General features: G+C 47.6%; 3 protein-coding genes across 8 annotated transcripts in view; 1 reads left to right on the top strand and 2 right to left on the bottom strand.

The window, feature by feature from the left end:
• Positions 1 to 279: 279 nt before the first annotated feature.
• On the bottom strand, positions 280 to 7,564 carry lats1 (large tumor suppressor kinase 1). 5 transcript variants are annotated; one of them, XM_019890711.1, is made up of 8 exons: positions 7,320 to 7,564; positions 6,048 to 6,547; positions 5,551 to 5,668; positions 3,884 to 5,304; positions 2,661 to 3,243; positions 2,100 to 2,282; positions 1,864 to 1,970; positions 280 to 1,773 (listed from the first exon to the last, which is right to left on the bottom strand). In XM_019890711.1, the coding sequence occupies exons 2-8, from the start codon at positions 6,384 to 6,386 to the stop codon at positions 1,264 to 1,266; spliced, it is 3,261 nt and encodes a 1,086-aa protein (XP_019746270.1). In that variant the 5' UTR covers positions 6,387 to 6,547; positions 7,320 to 7,564; the 3' UTR covers positions 280 to 1,263. The 5 variants fall into 5 exon arrangements, with proteins under 5 accessions (XP_019746270.1, XP_019746269.1, XP_019746268.1 ...); XM_019890710.1 differs by lacking the exon at positions 7,320 to 7,564 and adding an exon at positions 7,088 to 7,310; XM_019890709.1 differs by lacking the exon at positions 7,320 to 7,564 and adding an exon at positions 6,985 to 7,310.
• Positions 7,565 to 7,644: 80 nt separating this feature from the next.
• Positions 7,645 to 10,505, bottom strand: nup43 (nucleoporin 43). The gene is made up of 8 exons (XM_019890729.1): positions 10,086 to 10,505; positions 9,778 to 9,900; positions 9,289 to 9,366; positions 8,903 to 9,065; positions 8,674 to 8,809; positions 8,445 to 8,596; positions 8,236 to 8,352; positions 7,645 to 8,062 (listed from the first exon to the last, which is right to left on the bottom strand). Exons 1-8 carry the CDS (start codon positions 10,203 to 10,205, stop codon positions 7,833 to 7,835), a joined length of 1,119 nt encoding a protein of 372 aa, XP_019746288.1. The 5' UTR covers positions 10,206 to 10,505; the 3' UTR covers positions 7,645 to 7,832.
• Positions 10,506 to 10,555: 50 nt separating this feature from the next.
• pcmt (protein-L-isoaspartate (D-aspartate) O-methyltransferase) overlaps positions 10,556 to 12,125 on the top strand; it is a 5,193-nt gene continuing 3,623 nt past the window's right edge. Inside the window, exon 1 of one of the 2 annotated variants that reach the window (XM_019890730.1) lies at positions 10,556 to 10,712. In XM_019890730.1, the coding sequence (XP_019746289.1) occupies positions 10,658 to 10,712 (55 nt within the window). In that variant the 5' untranslated portion in view covers positions 10,556 to 10,657. The remainder of the gene's footprint in view (positions 10,713 to 12,125) is intronic. The other variant, XR_002170672.1, reaches the window with a different exon arrangement.

The raw sequence follows: 12,125 nt of genomic DNA on the forward strand, positions 1-12,125 counted from the left end.
TCCCATAAGAGCCGAGCCGCGACCCAACACGCATTATCAAAAAGTTGGGAAGTACTGTAGCTTTTATTTTCTTAATTCCAAGCAGCTCTTCGTGGGCCAGAAAGAGCCCGCGTGCCGTAAAATGCACGGCACTGCCGTACAGGTAGTGTGTGAAATTAACTCATTAGTCTACAGTAAATTGTTATTCCTATTAGAACAACTTGGAAAGGACTGTGTAAATTTATGTGTCTGGAAATGTCGGTTTTTGACATACAGTACCACTAAATCCAAGGCGGTCTGTTTGTATGTGTGAAACATTTCATTCTTGACATTCTTTATTGATCACCTGCTTCCCCAACACAAAACCTCTCGAGCAACAGTGCACACACACAATACAATTGTCATTCTTGTGTGGTAACATGCCAGTGCAGAAGGCCAAGGGGACACCATTAAGTCTAAAAACTACATTCAGAATTCCTTGCTAAGCACAGAATGTACAGAGGGAGGTTATGGAATCATCAATCCACTTGACTCAGTAAACTGCTATGTTTCTTTGACAAGATTTGAAAAAAAATAAGTGTTTAAGTGTCTAAAGACTAAACGTTTGTATTTAGTGGTTTGGAGGAGATGAGCATAAAAGGAAGAACTATCAACACTAATGAGTAAAAGGCAGCAGCAGTGGACATTGAAGAGGGCCTGCCCTTAGGGAGAGAAAAAAAATCAGTGACAGAGTAAAGAAATATTTACATAATCTGTGTACAACTTCATTTATAAATATGGGTATAAATTAGAAAAATAACAAAAAGCTACTGAAGTTCAATCAATGGTCAACTTCTACATACACATTTAATACCAGTCTGATAATTAACTGTGTATTTGGTGGGGGTGGGGGCACCGCAATGAATAAATGGAGCAATCGATACTTTAATTATGTACCAGTCACGTCGTGAAGGTCCCTGTTGCAACAGTCAAAATATAAGTTAATAAAGATTCAATTAAAGTCCCCATACTAAATGTGAACATCGTCAGTTGTGAGTTCTTCAATAAATTAAGCACTTGAGGAGCCAATGAAAAAAATAGATTGAGGGCAGTTGATGCCAAATTAGGTCGTATGGGTGTACAGCAAGCAGCTGATGACTGACTTATCTGGCTGACAGGCACGATTCCACTTGGAAAAGCTTTCGCTCATCTTCCAATTTGACGTGAGCAGTTCCTATTTCACGTACACACAGTCCTACCACAGCACATGCCAAACACCAAGTGTCACTATGAGGTCCGGGAACGCTACACATAGACAAGATCTCGGCCCTGGGCCGGCGGGCCATCGGGCGCCTCCCCCTCGGGGCCCTCGGAGTCCGCCTCGTCCTCGGTGAGGCCCTCGTACGCGATGGGCTTGGGGCAGCTGTACGGGTGGCCGTTGTCGTCGAAAAAGCGGCGGAAGGTGAACTCGTAAAAGGCGTGCTCGGGATGCTTGCCGTTGCGGAACCAGCAGCCCGTGTCGCCGAGGTCGTCCTTGCCGTCGCTGTCGCCGCTCCACCGCTTCTCGGGGTCTACGGGGTCGAAGTTGGATGTGTCGGTGGAGTGGGCGATGGTGGGGACGTACGGCGCCGTCTGCTGCCGCAAGTCGCTGGAGAAGTCGATGGTCTTGAAGAAAGGGTGAGCTTTGATTTCGTCTGCGCCGTTCCTGCCGAGGCGGTCCTCGGGGCCGCGGCACAGCTTCACGATGAGGTCCGACGCCTCCGGGCTGAGCTTGGCGGGCGGGGGGATGTGCAGGGTGGTCTTCCAGTTAATCACCTGCGCGGACATGATGACATGCTGGACCACCGGGGGCATCTCGTTCTGTCGGTCACAAAAATGTATCCTGTCCACTTATGCTCCACATACCTTGAGCTGTGTCTCCAGGGGCGTGGTCGCTAAGAAGGGAGGCTGTCCGACTACCATTTCGTACAAAATGACACCCACGCTCCACCAATCGCACAGCTGGGTGTATCCTACGTAGAACAGTGCAAACATTTGACAATCAGACTGCAATAGAAAATGAACTGAAGAAAACACAACAGTGAAACTTGTAATTTCGGCATGCCAAGCAAAGTCAGGCCCACCCACAACGGAGCAGTCACCTGTCCTGAGTAGAACTTCGGGCGCAATGTAATTGGGCGTCCCCACCAGCGAGTGGGCCAAGCAGCGCTGGTGTTGCCGAGCCTTTCTCCTCTCCAGAGGCTTGAGCCGGTCCGTGCAGCGGCAGTTGGCCGGGTCCTCCCATTCCTTACTGAAGTCCATGCTGTCCTGCCTCACGTGGTCCCCTGCAAACCAAACACAAGCATGACCCAAGTCCACGCAATGAAATGCACACAAAATGTTGTGCTGTGCCACGACGCCAAGCTTTCTGCGTTACATTCTTCCCACCGATAATGTGGCCTTCCGCCTGAGCGACTCAAGTGAGAACGAAATCTTTTAAGGAGGGCAAGTAAAGATGTTTTGAGATCATGTTCTCTCCACCGGAGACGTGGCTGTGCTCAGAATCGATCCAATCAAAATGGGAGTCAGTGCACCCAAAAGGGGAAACGTGCACTGACATTGTAGGTGTGGTTTGCTCACGGACATTCTTTTCGTCAACACCCTCACAATCGCAGCACTAGATTGACACAGCACTTCTATTTTAGATGAAGAGTTACACTCACCACTCTGGTAATACTTGGAGTCATGAGTCCAGCGGAATCCGGTGCAGAGGCCAAAGTCTGTGAGCTTAATGTGTCCGTCTCGGTCAATGAGGATGTTGTCGGGCTTGATGTCGCGGTGGATGAAGCCCATTTTGTGGACGCTTTCCACAGCGCAGGTGAGCTCGGCGATGTAGAACTGAGCCAGCTCCTCCTTGAAGATGCCGAGCCGGATGAGAAGACTCATCATGTCCCCCCCGGGGATGTACTCCATGACAAAGTAGAGGTTGTCCCGATCCTGGAAAGAATAGTAGAGACGCACCACCCACTCGTTGTCGGCCTCGGCCAGGATGTCCCTCTCGGCCTTGACGTGAGCCACCTGGTTCCTGAGCAGCACGTCCTTCTTGCGCAAGGTCTTCATGGCGTACAGGGCTTCCGTGTCCTCTTTCATGGCCAAGCATACTTCGCCGAAGGCGCCGATGCCCAGGGTCTTGATTCGTTTGAACATGCACTTGTCCATCTTGGCCCGCTTTAGCCGAATGTAGTTGGACTCCTTCTGGCAGAGCATCATGCGCATCTGCTCCTGGGCATCTGACGACAAGCCCACCTAAACAGCCAACGGTCACGGGTCAGCAAGCAGCCACAGTAAGCACACAGGAACTTACATGCAGACCTGGTTAGAAATGTCCCCTCCACCCCCCAAAATAAGCCAACAAAACACACTCAGCAATACAGTGTTCCCTCGCCAAATTGTAGTTCATCATTGGCAATGGACTTGAGACAGATCAGCCAGCGAGTGGGAGTGAGATGCTGCGAAATACTTTTAAAAGAGTTGAAATGTTTTCAAAGTGTGTGGGAGAAGCTTTGGATTTTCACCTCTTGCGGATGGGTCTGCAACATATCCCCGCGTTTAACGGGGGTTCACTGTATTTCAATTCAAAAATGCAATGTCATGAGGAGTAAAAAAAAAAACGGAAGACACGAAAGGGCATGCCAAACAATCATGCCTCTGTGAGAGCGGTGGGTGTTCGTGTCCATCACAATCAGATACTTTTACCTCTCAGCTCAGCTGTTCGTGACAGCAAGGAGAGAAAGGGAGAGAAAGAAGAGCCGAGAAAAACAGAGCAGCGTGAAAAAGACCATACAGGAAGCAAAAAAGTAGTCAAAGACTGCAAAGTGTTGAATTGCATCAGGAAAGATGACTCATTTTAAGCGAACTGGTTGTGTCTCGGGGTTCGATGTCTCACCCTCTGCATCTCGCTCTCCAGCTGTTTCCTCCTGCGGATACGCTGTTGATGGTTCTTCAGGATGTTCTCCACATGTTGCTCCATGAAGAACTTAAAGGCCTGCGGGGAGTACAAAGCCACCCGGCCCGACTCCCCCCTCCGTTCTTCGTCCTTCTTGTTGCGGCGCAGGGGAACGGGCGACGTCGTGATCTGCTTCTTCTCCTTTTCCGTGGCCGCGTTGCTTTCCGCACTTTCTGCTGCCTTCTCTCGCGTGCCGCTGTCCCCCAAAGCGCTTTCGTCTTCCGCGGGTTCCTCCCTGCTTGCGCCGTGCTTACCTGCTCCTTGCTCATACGCCGGGGGTGACGGTGCAGCTTGTTGTTGGAGGAGGTGCTTGGGGTAAGGCGGCGGGGGGCCCTGGTAGCTGGGGACCTCTGCCGCGACGGGAATCTGAGGAACGGCAGCCGAAGGCTCCGGGTAAGCGGGGGCGGCGGGAGCGGCCTGTTGCATCCACGGAGGGTGCGTGGGGGCGACGGCGGTGTGCAGTTCGGGTTTCTGGACTCGCATGCTTTTAACGGGCTGCAGGATGGGAGCTTGCGTGATGGCGGTGACCGTGGTGGCAGACGGTTGCGAGCTGGCGGGATGGGGTGCTCTGCTGTTGAAGGAATTGGAGCGCACGAGCACGTTATGCTGCCACGATGGAGACGGATCTTGGTTGCTGCTACTGCCTGATGAAGACGTGGGCATGTTGGGGGCGAGGGAGCTTTGGGACCAAGAATGGGGGTGCCCTATGTTGTACACATCAAGGTTGTGGCTGTTCCGATTGGGAACCATCATGGATTGAGGGATGTTCCCGCCATTAGCGTACGACGGTGATGAAGCGGGCCCCCCGGCCTGCATCTGCTGGTCTGTGGGACTGTGACGACTGCTCTGGTTGAGCGGGTAGGGGGGAGGAGGCTGCCTGCTGCCTCCTGCCATGTAGTCTGCCTGAGGTGAGCCATTCTGAGACCAGCCTGACGGGAAGGTGAACTTTGTTCCTGCCGAGCTTTGCATGATGATGGGCTGGTGGCCCACAGGCACTGGGCTGATGCCACGCTGGTTCTGAGGTGATGCGGTCGGATAGCTGTCAGCCCAGGCCCCCTGAGGCACCGGCGAGATGCGAGGCACAAGATCCATGTTTCCAGAGTAGCGCTTGGTCGACGGGTTGCTGTCCCAGGAAGACGCCGGAGGCATCGGCCCGCGGTTCGGAGGAGGTGTGACGCTGCGCACTTGGGGTGGCAGGGGCGGATTGACCCTCTGGCTGTTGCCAGGGTGACACTGCGGGAAGGCAGGAGGGGGCCCCGGACTGTCTGAGCGGTACATCATGGCATGGCGAGGAGCCAGGGACTCTTTCGAGCCTTTCCAGCTGGGCCTTCTCAGGAGGGACTGCTGAATGTGAGTAGCGCCTGCAGACAACGCATGAGCTGAAAACTAAATACATTGAAGGAGAACAGAATACACTGATGCTGTGACACCGATAATTTTTTTTTCCACTTCAATAAAGGCTAGCTCGGAATGGCGGGTCAGAGGAGTAGGTAAAATGCAAACAATGTGAACTAAGAATTACATTTCTACACATTCTTAACATAACACATTTTTGAAATGGCAGGGAAGGGTGGGGTACTGCTCGTCTCAATTGGCCGTTCACCTACCTGGGGCTTTGAGGAATGCAGTGCTTGGACTGGCGGGAACCATCTGTTCCCTCATCGAGTCCTGGTAGGTCACCTTCGTCATGTATTCCACAGCTGTCCCCACACTGCGAGCAGTAGTCTGCACAAGTATATGACAAGATGAATATGTATGTACAGTGCAGTTAAAAAAAAAAAAAAAATTGCCATCTTCTCAAATTCCTATTATTTATTTATGATCAAAAATCTAATGTAAATATCAACAACTAATACAATTGAACTGATGAAACTAAAAGCAAAATACTTGGTGGCATCAAGACATAAACTGTGAATTTTCTCAAACTATTAAACTTTTTCTTTCATCAAATTCATCTCATACTTGGCATTTCACTTGGCATTATGGACATTTTTCAGATAGCTATTCCAGAAACAAGATGCACCTCGTGATTATGAATCGCTGAGTTATGTGCAGAATGTGACAATCTTTTTTTATTGACTGAATACAAACACGTTGCTCATACCTCCTCAAACCCAGCAAATGGAGGCTCCATCGACATGTGTTTGTTGAGCTCCACTGAAGTGCTGGCCTCATTGGCAAAAGGCATCAGGGACTCGCGGATCTCCTGCAAGGCCTTATGGTGAGGGTTCTTGGGGTTATAGCAGCGCCCCTGTTGCCTTAAGTCCTCTGGGAGCATTTTCCCACTAAAGTCCACTTTGGGTGGGTCGGAAGGCTTTGACAGGTTTCGCAGACTGTTCCGGATTTCCTTCAGCATATGTTGGCTGTTGCCACTGTAGTTGCTGGCGGGGAACGTTTTGGGTCGCATCTGCCTGTAGCCCTCTGGTTTCTCTCCTCTCTTCATGTAAGAGCATGTACAAACACGATGAGGGGGGTGAAGAGGATGTGACACAGGTCAAGGACGCAGCCAAGGTTCTTGGAGGCAGGGGGTCTTTTTAAAGACCAATTTCACGTTTGGATTTTGCTGACATGGGTGCACTGTCCGTCATGAGGCATTCAGAGCATCTGTCAAGTGGTCCAATAGGTTGGACAAAGGGGATGAAGAGAAGACATAAACATCGTGAATGAGATGGGCAATAACGTTCGATCAATGTGTCAATGAAATGCTGTTTCAGTCGAAAAGTTGGCACGATGTCTATCACGAAACAAGACCCGTGTTGGCGTCATTGGTAATTCAAGTTAAGTGCCACTACGCGCATGAGCTGGCATTAAAAGCGTATGAACCAACTGAAGAATACACGCGGCGAGCCCTCCGTCGAACACATCGTACAACAACATCTGTAAAACTACTTAGTTAAGCGGACAAACAAGTACCCCTAGCATCGCGGCCTATGTGTGTGTTGATGCTAAGCTAACGCAGCAACAACGGCTTGAGGAATACTTAGCATGTTAGCTCCCAACAGCACCAATTGCCGCGTTTGACAACTCACCAGTGTAAGTACATAAGTGCGCTTTTCCCAACTCGCGTTTAATTGTTGCCCGCTTACGATCCTGTAACGCTAACGAGTAATACGATTTGAACAAAATGTCCTTATTGTGGCGAACCTAGCTGATATCTTGTGGTGTTGAATTCCTGGGATAGCTGAATGACAAGTAGGGAGAACAAGTTAGACAAAAAATCACAGAACACTTCCAGTTATCGTTGAATTAAAAGAAATGAAGGCAAATGAAAACGGAGCAACTAGTTCAGAATGTGACACAACCAATGTTTCTTCTTATAGTCCGTAAAAATTATTCAGTTTTTTAAAATGAAGCAACTCAATTTCAGCTCACGTACTCAGTCCATTCGTTGCAAACTTTTTTATTTTGTAAGTCTTGGCCGGAAGTAATTGGCAAGAATTTCACACAGTCCTTCCAAATACCCGGATGCAGGTTGTTTTCGCATATTTTGGCACTTTTCATAGTTACACCGTTAGGACTAACCAGAGGTGGCAAAAGTAATCACACTTTGAACGTAAGAAGTACTGATACCTGGGTCAAAAATATTTGGTAAAAGTAGAAGTACTGATTCAAATCCTAAGCAAACAAAAAAAGTAGACTGAAATGATGCCCATTGGACTGATCTCCAGCCAATTACAAGCAAAAAAAATCATCACACAAAGCTTATTTATTAATTTATTTCCAAAATTATTAAATTGACATTTATACAAAAAAAGATGTAAAATATTTGGCTGGGATTGATACACACAAAGACTTGATCAATTACGGACATTAATATGCATTGCAAATGAACTCAGTATGTATGACTGGAACTGAGCCTGCAAAAAAAAAAAAAACATTTGCAAAGCGTTCAAACTGGGATCTGTCTGTTAACAAATATAGCCTCTCCATCAGTACCGCACACGAGACACTGTCCAAGTACATCCAAACTGTTTACGGACAGCGTTTGGCTGGGCAGCATGTGAGTTGTCTCCAGACGACCTTTACTTGAGTCTCCGCTGAGCCACGCGTTGATGAGGGACTGGTTGCCTCCAGCGGGAGCCATCGCACTGCGGGACACCATGCTGTTGTTTCTACCACCTGGCAAAACCAATTAAAAACACCACTCAGTATAGACTAAAAACCTCGGTTTGATCATCCTCTTTTTGTTTTCTAAACTTAATTATGTGGCAGCATGAGTCGAGCTGGCGTGACAGAAGTTTTACGGCCAAGGAAGAATAAAACAGACTGTCTTCAATGTTTATCAGACTTGCCTTGCAGGAAGGACGGCATGTCTGAAGGTGAAGATATCTCCCAGTGCAGCAGTGATCCGTCCTCTGAGCATGTGAACAGATGATCTGGATTCATTGGGTGGAAGTGAACTTCCCACACTGCAGAAACACAGTAACATCATGTATAAATTTGAAAGTGTCTGCAACAAGTCAAAAAAAAAAAAAAAACTATTTCATCGTGAAAATGCTACTTTCAGCAGAGTGCGCCTCCATGAGTGAGAAAGGTGTGTTTCTTTGCCTCACATCCCAAACACAGAGCATCCCATCCTGGCCTCCCGTGGCCACGATGTGCTGCTGGTTTGGATGTCGGTCCACACAGTGCAGGGGGGCACGATCACCTGAGCTGAAATGACAACGTTGGATTAGTTTCCGTCATTGGAGGATAAAGTGATGCAGCTTTTGTGACTTGTGAGATCTTACAGAGAAAGAATCTGCGATGGGGAGTTGCTCTGTTGCCTGAAATCCCAAATCTTGAGTTGGCCGATGGAATTCACCGTCAGGATCTCAGTTGTTCTCAGGTAAGTCACAGCATGGATTGTACTGCTATCTGCATTCTCTGTAAAATGTTTTTTTTTTTTTGCATGAGCTCTATCCCAATCTAAAACTTGAACCGATGCATGCAGAGCAGAAACCGTATTCTAGAGCTAACCTATGGTTCGAATGATTCCTCCCTGGTCAGCTCTGTAGACAATAATCCTGCCGTCTTCACCAACGCTAACAATCTCAGGGCTGCTGCACACCACACTAGTACACGGGGCATTGTCACAAGGGTAATGATGCGCTTTTGCCCACTGATGTGAGACGGAGAGTGCCTGGAGTCAACCAAAAAAAAACAAATCACCCTTTGCAGTTTGTTGTCGCCAAGTGAGACCTTAATTCAAATTAAGTCAGATGGCATTTGCTGTTTTAATGTAAACAGTGTTAATTTATTATTATTTTTTACTTGTATGACAGATTAAATCCCCCGTTTCGCTCTACCGTCCCTAACCACATGGTGCAAAATCAGTCAGAACACATAAATAATATTTGATGTACCTGATTGTTATTGTTGTAGCGGAGAATGGTCACGCCTCCGGTTGATGATGCTGTTATGACTTTCTCTTGGTCCAGAAACTGTAGGGAAAATGAAATGAAAGCAGTCCGTGTTAAAATATTTGCAAACTCCAGTGCAATAAGAATACATTTCAAATCAGACATGACTTACTGCTTATTCAGCTTCTTCAGACAGGAATACGCAATCATGATGAGAGAGGCAGAGACCACTTTTCCGAAGACCGTGTACAAGCACAAATACTTCCATTTGAATACCCGCTGATACCAAATACTGATTCTTGATGATTCCAGGAAACACACACATTTCTTGAACCTGACCCAAGTTTCACTCAAATATACATACTAGCAAGTTTAAGTTACTGTCCAGACGTACAGTACTGTATTGGTACTGATGGCGATCCCGAATCATGATCCATCAATACATACTGTGCATATGGCGGTTTTTAACATAATGGTGAATGATCGACTTACTTGAAGATCGAGAACATCTCCCGCATGCTTATGCTCACACAGCGGCTTTGGGTCCCCATCGAATCCTTCTTCCAAAGAAGAAATTCCATTATTTCCAATCGTCCAAATTGAAACAGTGTTGTCCTGTAAAGGGACAGAACTTGAGTTATCGAATAAAAACAGCTGAGTGACGCTAATGCAAATACGATAATACGAAAATGCACGTTTTCATTACACAGCTCTGACACACACAAATCGCATCTAGATCGTGGCTCGGCATGAGACCATAAAAAAAAAATCACTCACGTTATCATAAATGAACGACTAACCTCGTTATCCCAAGATCCAGTCGCAAAGATTTCGGGCTGCTGCAGAGATGAAAGCGATACCGGCCGCCATCTGACTTTACTAATTTTCTGAGACACGTATTTCGCATTAATACTTTCCATGAGAGCAGAATTGTTTGTTTTCGTTTGCTTAAATGTACATATATTGAAGCTAGCTTTAGCTTCCAACGCCGAACAACCAACCGCTCCAGTCAACGCGACGCTACGGGAACGCTATTAGGACAAGCTTAAGTCCAGGCGAATATAGGTAGCACCCCTCCTACCGGTCACAGTCGCCACTACAACTATAAATCTGATAATCCAACGAGTGTGCGATGTGGAAATACCATCGTTGAAGAGGCATATAAAGCAATCATTAAATCTCATGAAACGATATCACTCTGCGTGAGACTGCGTCAAAGACGAGCCACCCCGCTGTAAATTCACCGTGGATGTCTGGTGACGTATCCTCTGCTCCGTCTGCTTTGCAGGTTGCCAGCTTCCTCGGCAAAACACTTGGCGCAGGCGCGGCACTGACGGCTGCTGTCTACCTAGTCCGCAAAGTCTGCCTAATAATGGCGTGGAAATCAGGAGGAGCAAGCCACGCAGAACTCGTCAACAACCTGCGCAGTAAGTCTGCATGCTCGGAACAGCAGCAGCGACGTGAGGCAAACACGAGTGTTGCCTGCAACCGCTTTAGATTTGGAGATTGCGCTCAAGAGTTGGGGCTAGCTGGTTGCTAAGCTAAGTGTCATGTTGTACTGTAGTTGCCTCTCTCTACTCCTTTCCAACAAACCACGCTCCCGTCGTCTTACGTCAGCACGCGTCCGTGGTGGACGGCACATAGAGACACACAAAAATGCCCATTCAAGGTCATCAAACGTCTTTCGTTTGAATAGCTTAGCTCGTTAGCTTCATGTGCGTCATTTGGGGACGTTGGAGGAAGCAACGATAGCAGAGCCAGACAGGCACCCTGCCCACATTCACTGATGCTATCAATGTAGTATCCACTTGATTCCTTCCTGAATGACACGGACAGCTGAACTGTTGTACAGTATGTGCTTCTGTAGCCTGTATTGCAGGGCTACCCAAATCTGGTACTCGAGAGCCCCTATCCAGCCTGATTTAGATTTGTCCCTCCTCCAAAACACCCGATTCAAATGATCAGCTCATCAGCAAGCTTTAGGATGACATAGATAGAGACTTTCCAAACTGACTTGGAGCAAAATGCGTTGTACACCCTGGACTGGTCTCCACCCAATCGCTGGTCACATGGGCTCCAGCTCAGCTGTGACCTTAATGAGGACAAGTGGTAAAAAAAGTGGATGGATGGGTATTTTTGCATCAAATTTCTCTCGCGGTTCCCGATAGGCTTAATGTACCCACACCCTGTCTTGTGATGGCCAATCCAAGAGCTGCATTGACCTTACGCATGGCGACGCATTACACTCTTGTGGTCGAAAGGTCAGGTGGCTTAACAGTTTCTGCTGTCAATATGTTACCGGCTCCTGGGATGTCATCTGCCTGAAATATAAGTGTGATATCCTGGGATGGTCTAATAGGTATTCAGTTTTTAATTATCTACTTTGTAGTACGCAAATTACACCGGAATCACAAATCTATGGAGCTCACCATCGTTTTTGCAGTGGAAGCCCGCTACTAACGCTGTTGTATCACAGTTCATTAGATTGAGGCCATGCACCTAATGTGGCATGTTGTAGTACCAGCCCAATTTACATAAAGGCATCTAAATTTAGCCTTTAATTTGCATGACTTGCACAGAATGTCAGCACTCCGTACGGGTTGTGGTTAGTGGGTTTGCCTTTGAATCTCAGTGGAGACCTTCTTTTGTGGAGTTTGAATGTTCTCCACCCCCGTACTCTGGTGCCCCCCCCCCACACACACACACACATTAAAAAAATGCCTTTTAGGTTAATTGATGTCTCAGAATCTATCATCAATGTGAATGCGAGTGAAAGTTATTTCCTCTCTATGAGCTCAATGATTGGCTGGCAACCATCTGCTTGAATGCGATGTAATGTG

This window comes from Hippocampus comes, unplaced genomic scaffold, assembly GCF_001891065.2.
Source record: "Hippocampus comes isolate QL1 unplaced genomic scaffold, H_comes_QL1_v1.1 scaffold174, whole genome shotgun sequence".
NCBI lineage: Eukaryota > Metazoa > Chordata > Actinopteri > Syngnathiformes > Syngnathidae > Hippocampus > Hippocampus comes.

Bases quoted from the DNA above. Each gene is read 5' to 3' on its own strand.
- lats1 (XM_019890711.1), bottom strand. From the start codon at position 6,386: ATGAAGAGAGGAGAGAAACCAGAGGGCTACAGGCAGATGCGACCCAAA. The intron at 5,305-5,550 runs GTAGGTGAACGG...CGTTGTCTGCAG, and splicing joins TGCATTCCTCAAAGCCCCAG to GCGCTACTCACATTCAGCAG. The intron at 3,244-3,883 runs GTGAGACATCGA...TTGGCTGTTTAG, and splicing joins TGGAGAGCGAGATGCAGAGG to GTGGGCTTGTCGTCAGATGC.
- nup43 (XM_019890729.1), bottom strand. From the start codon at position 10,205: ATGGAAAGTATTAATGCGAAATACGTGTCTCAGAAAATTAGTAAAGTC. The intron at 8,597-8,673 runs GTAAGATCTCAC...TTGTCATTTCAG, and splicing joins CCATCGCAGATTCTTTCTCT to CTCAGGTGATCGTGCCCCCC. The intron at 8,353-8,444 runs GTAGCATTTTCA...GTGTTTCTGCAG, and splicing joins GGAGGCGCACTCTGCTGAAA to TGTGGGAAGTTCACTTCCAC.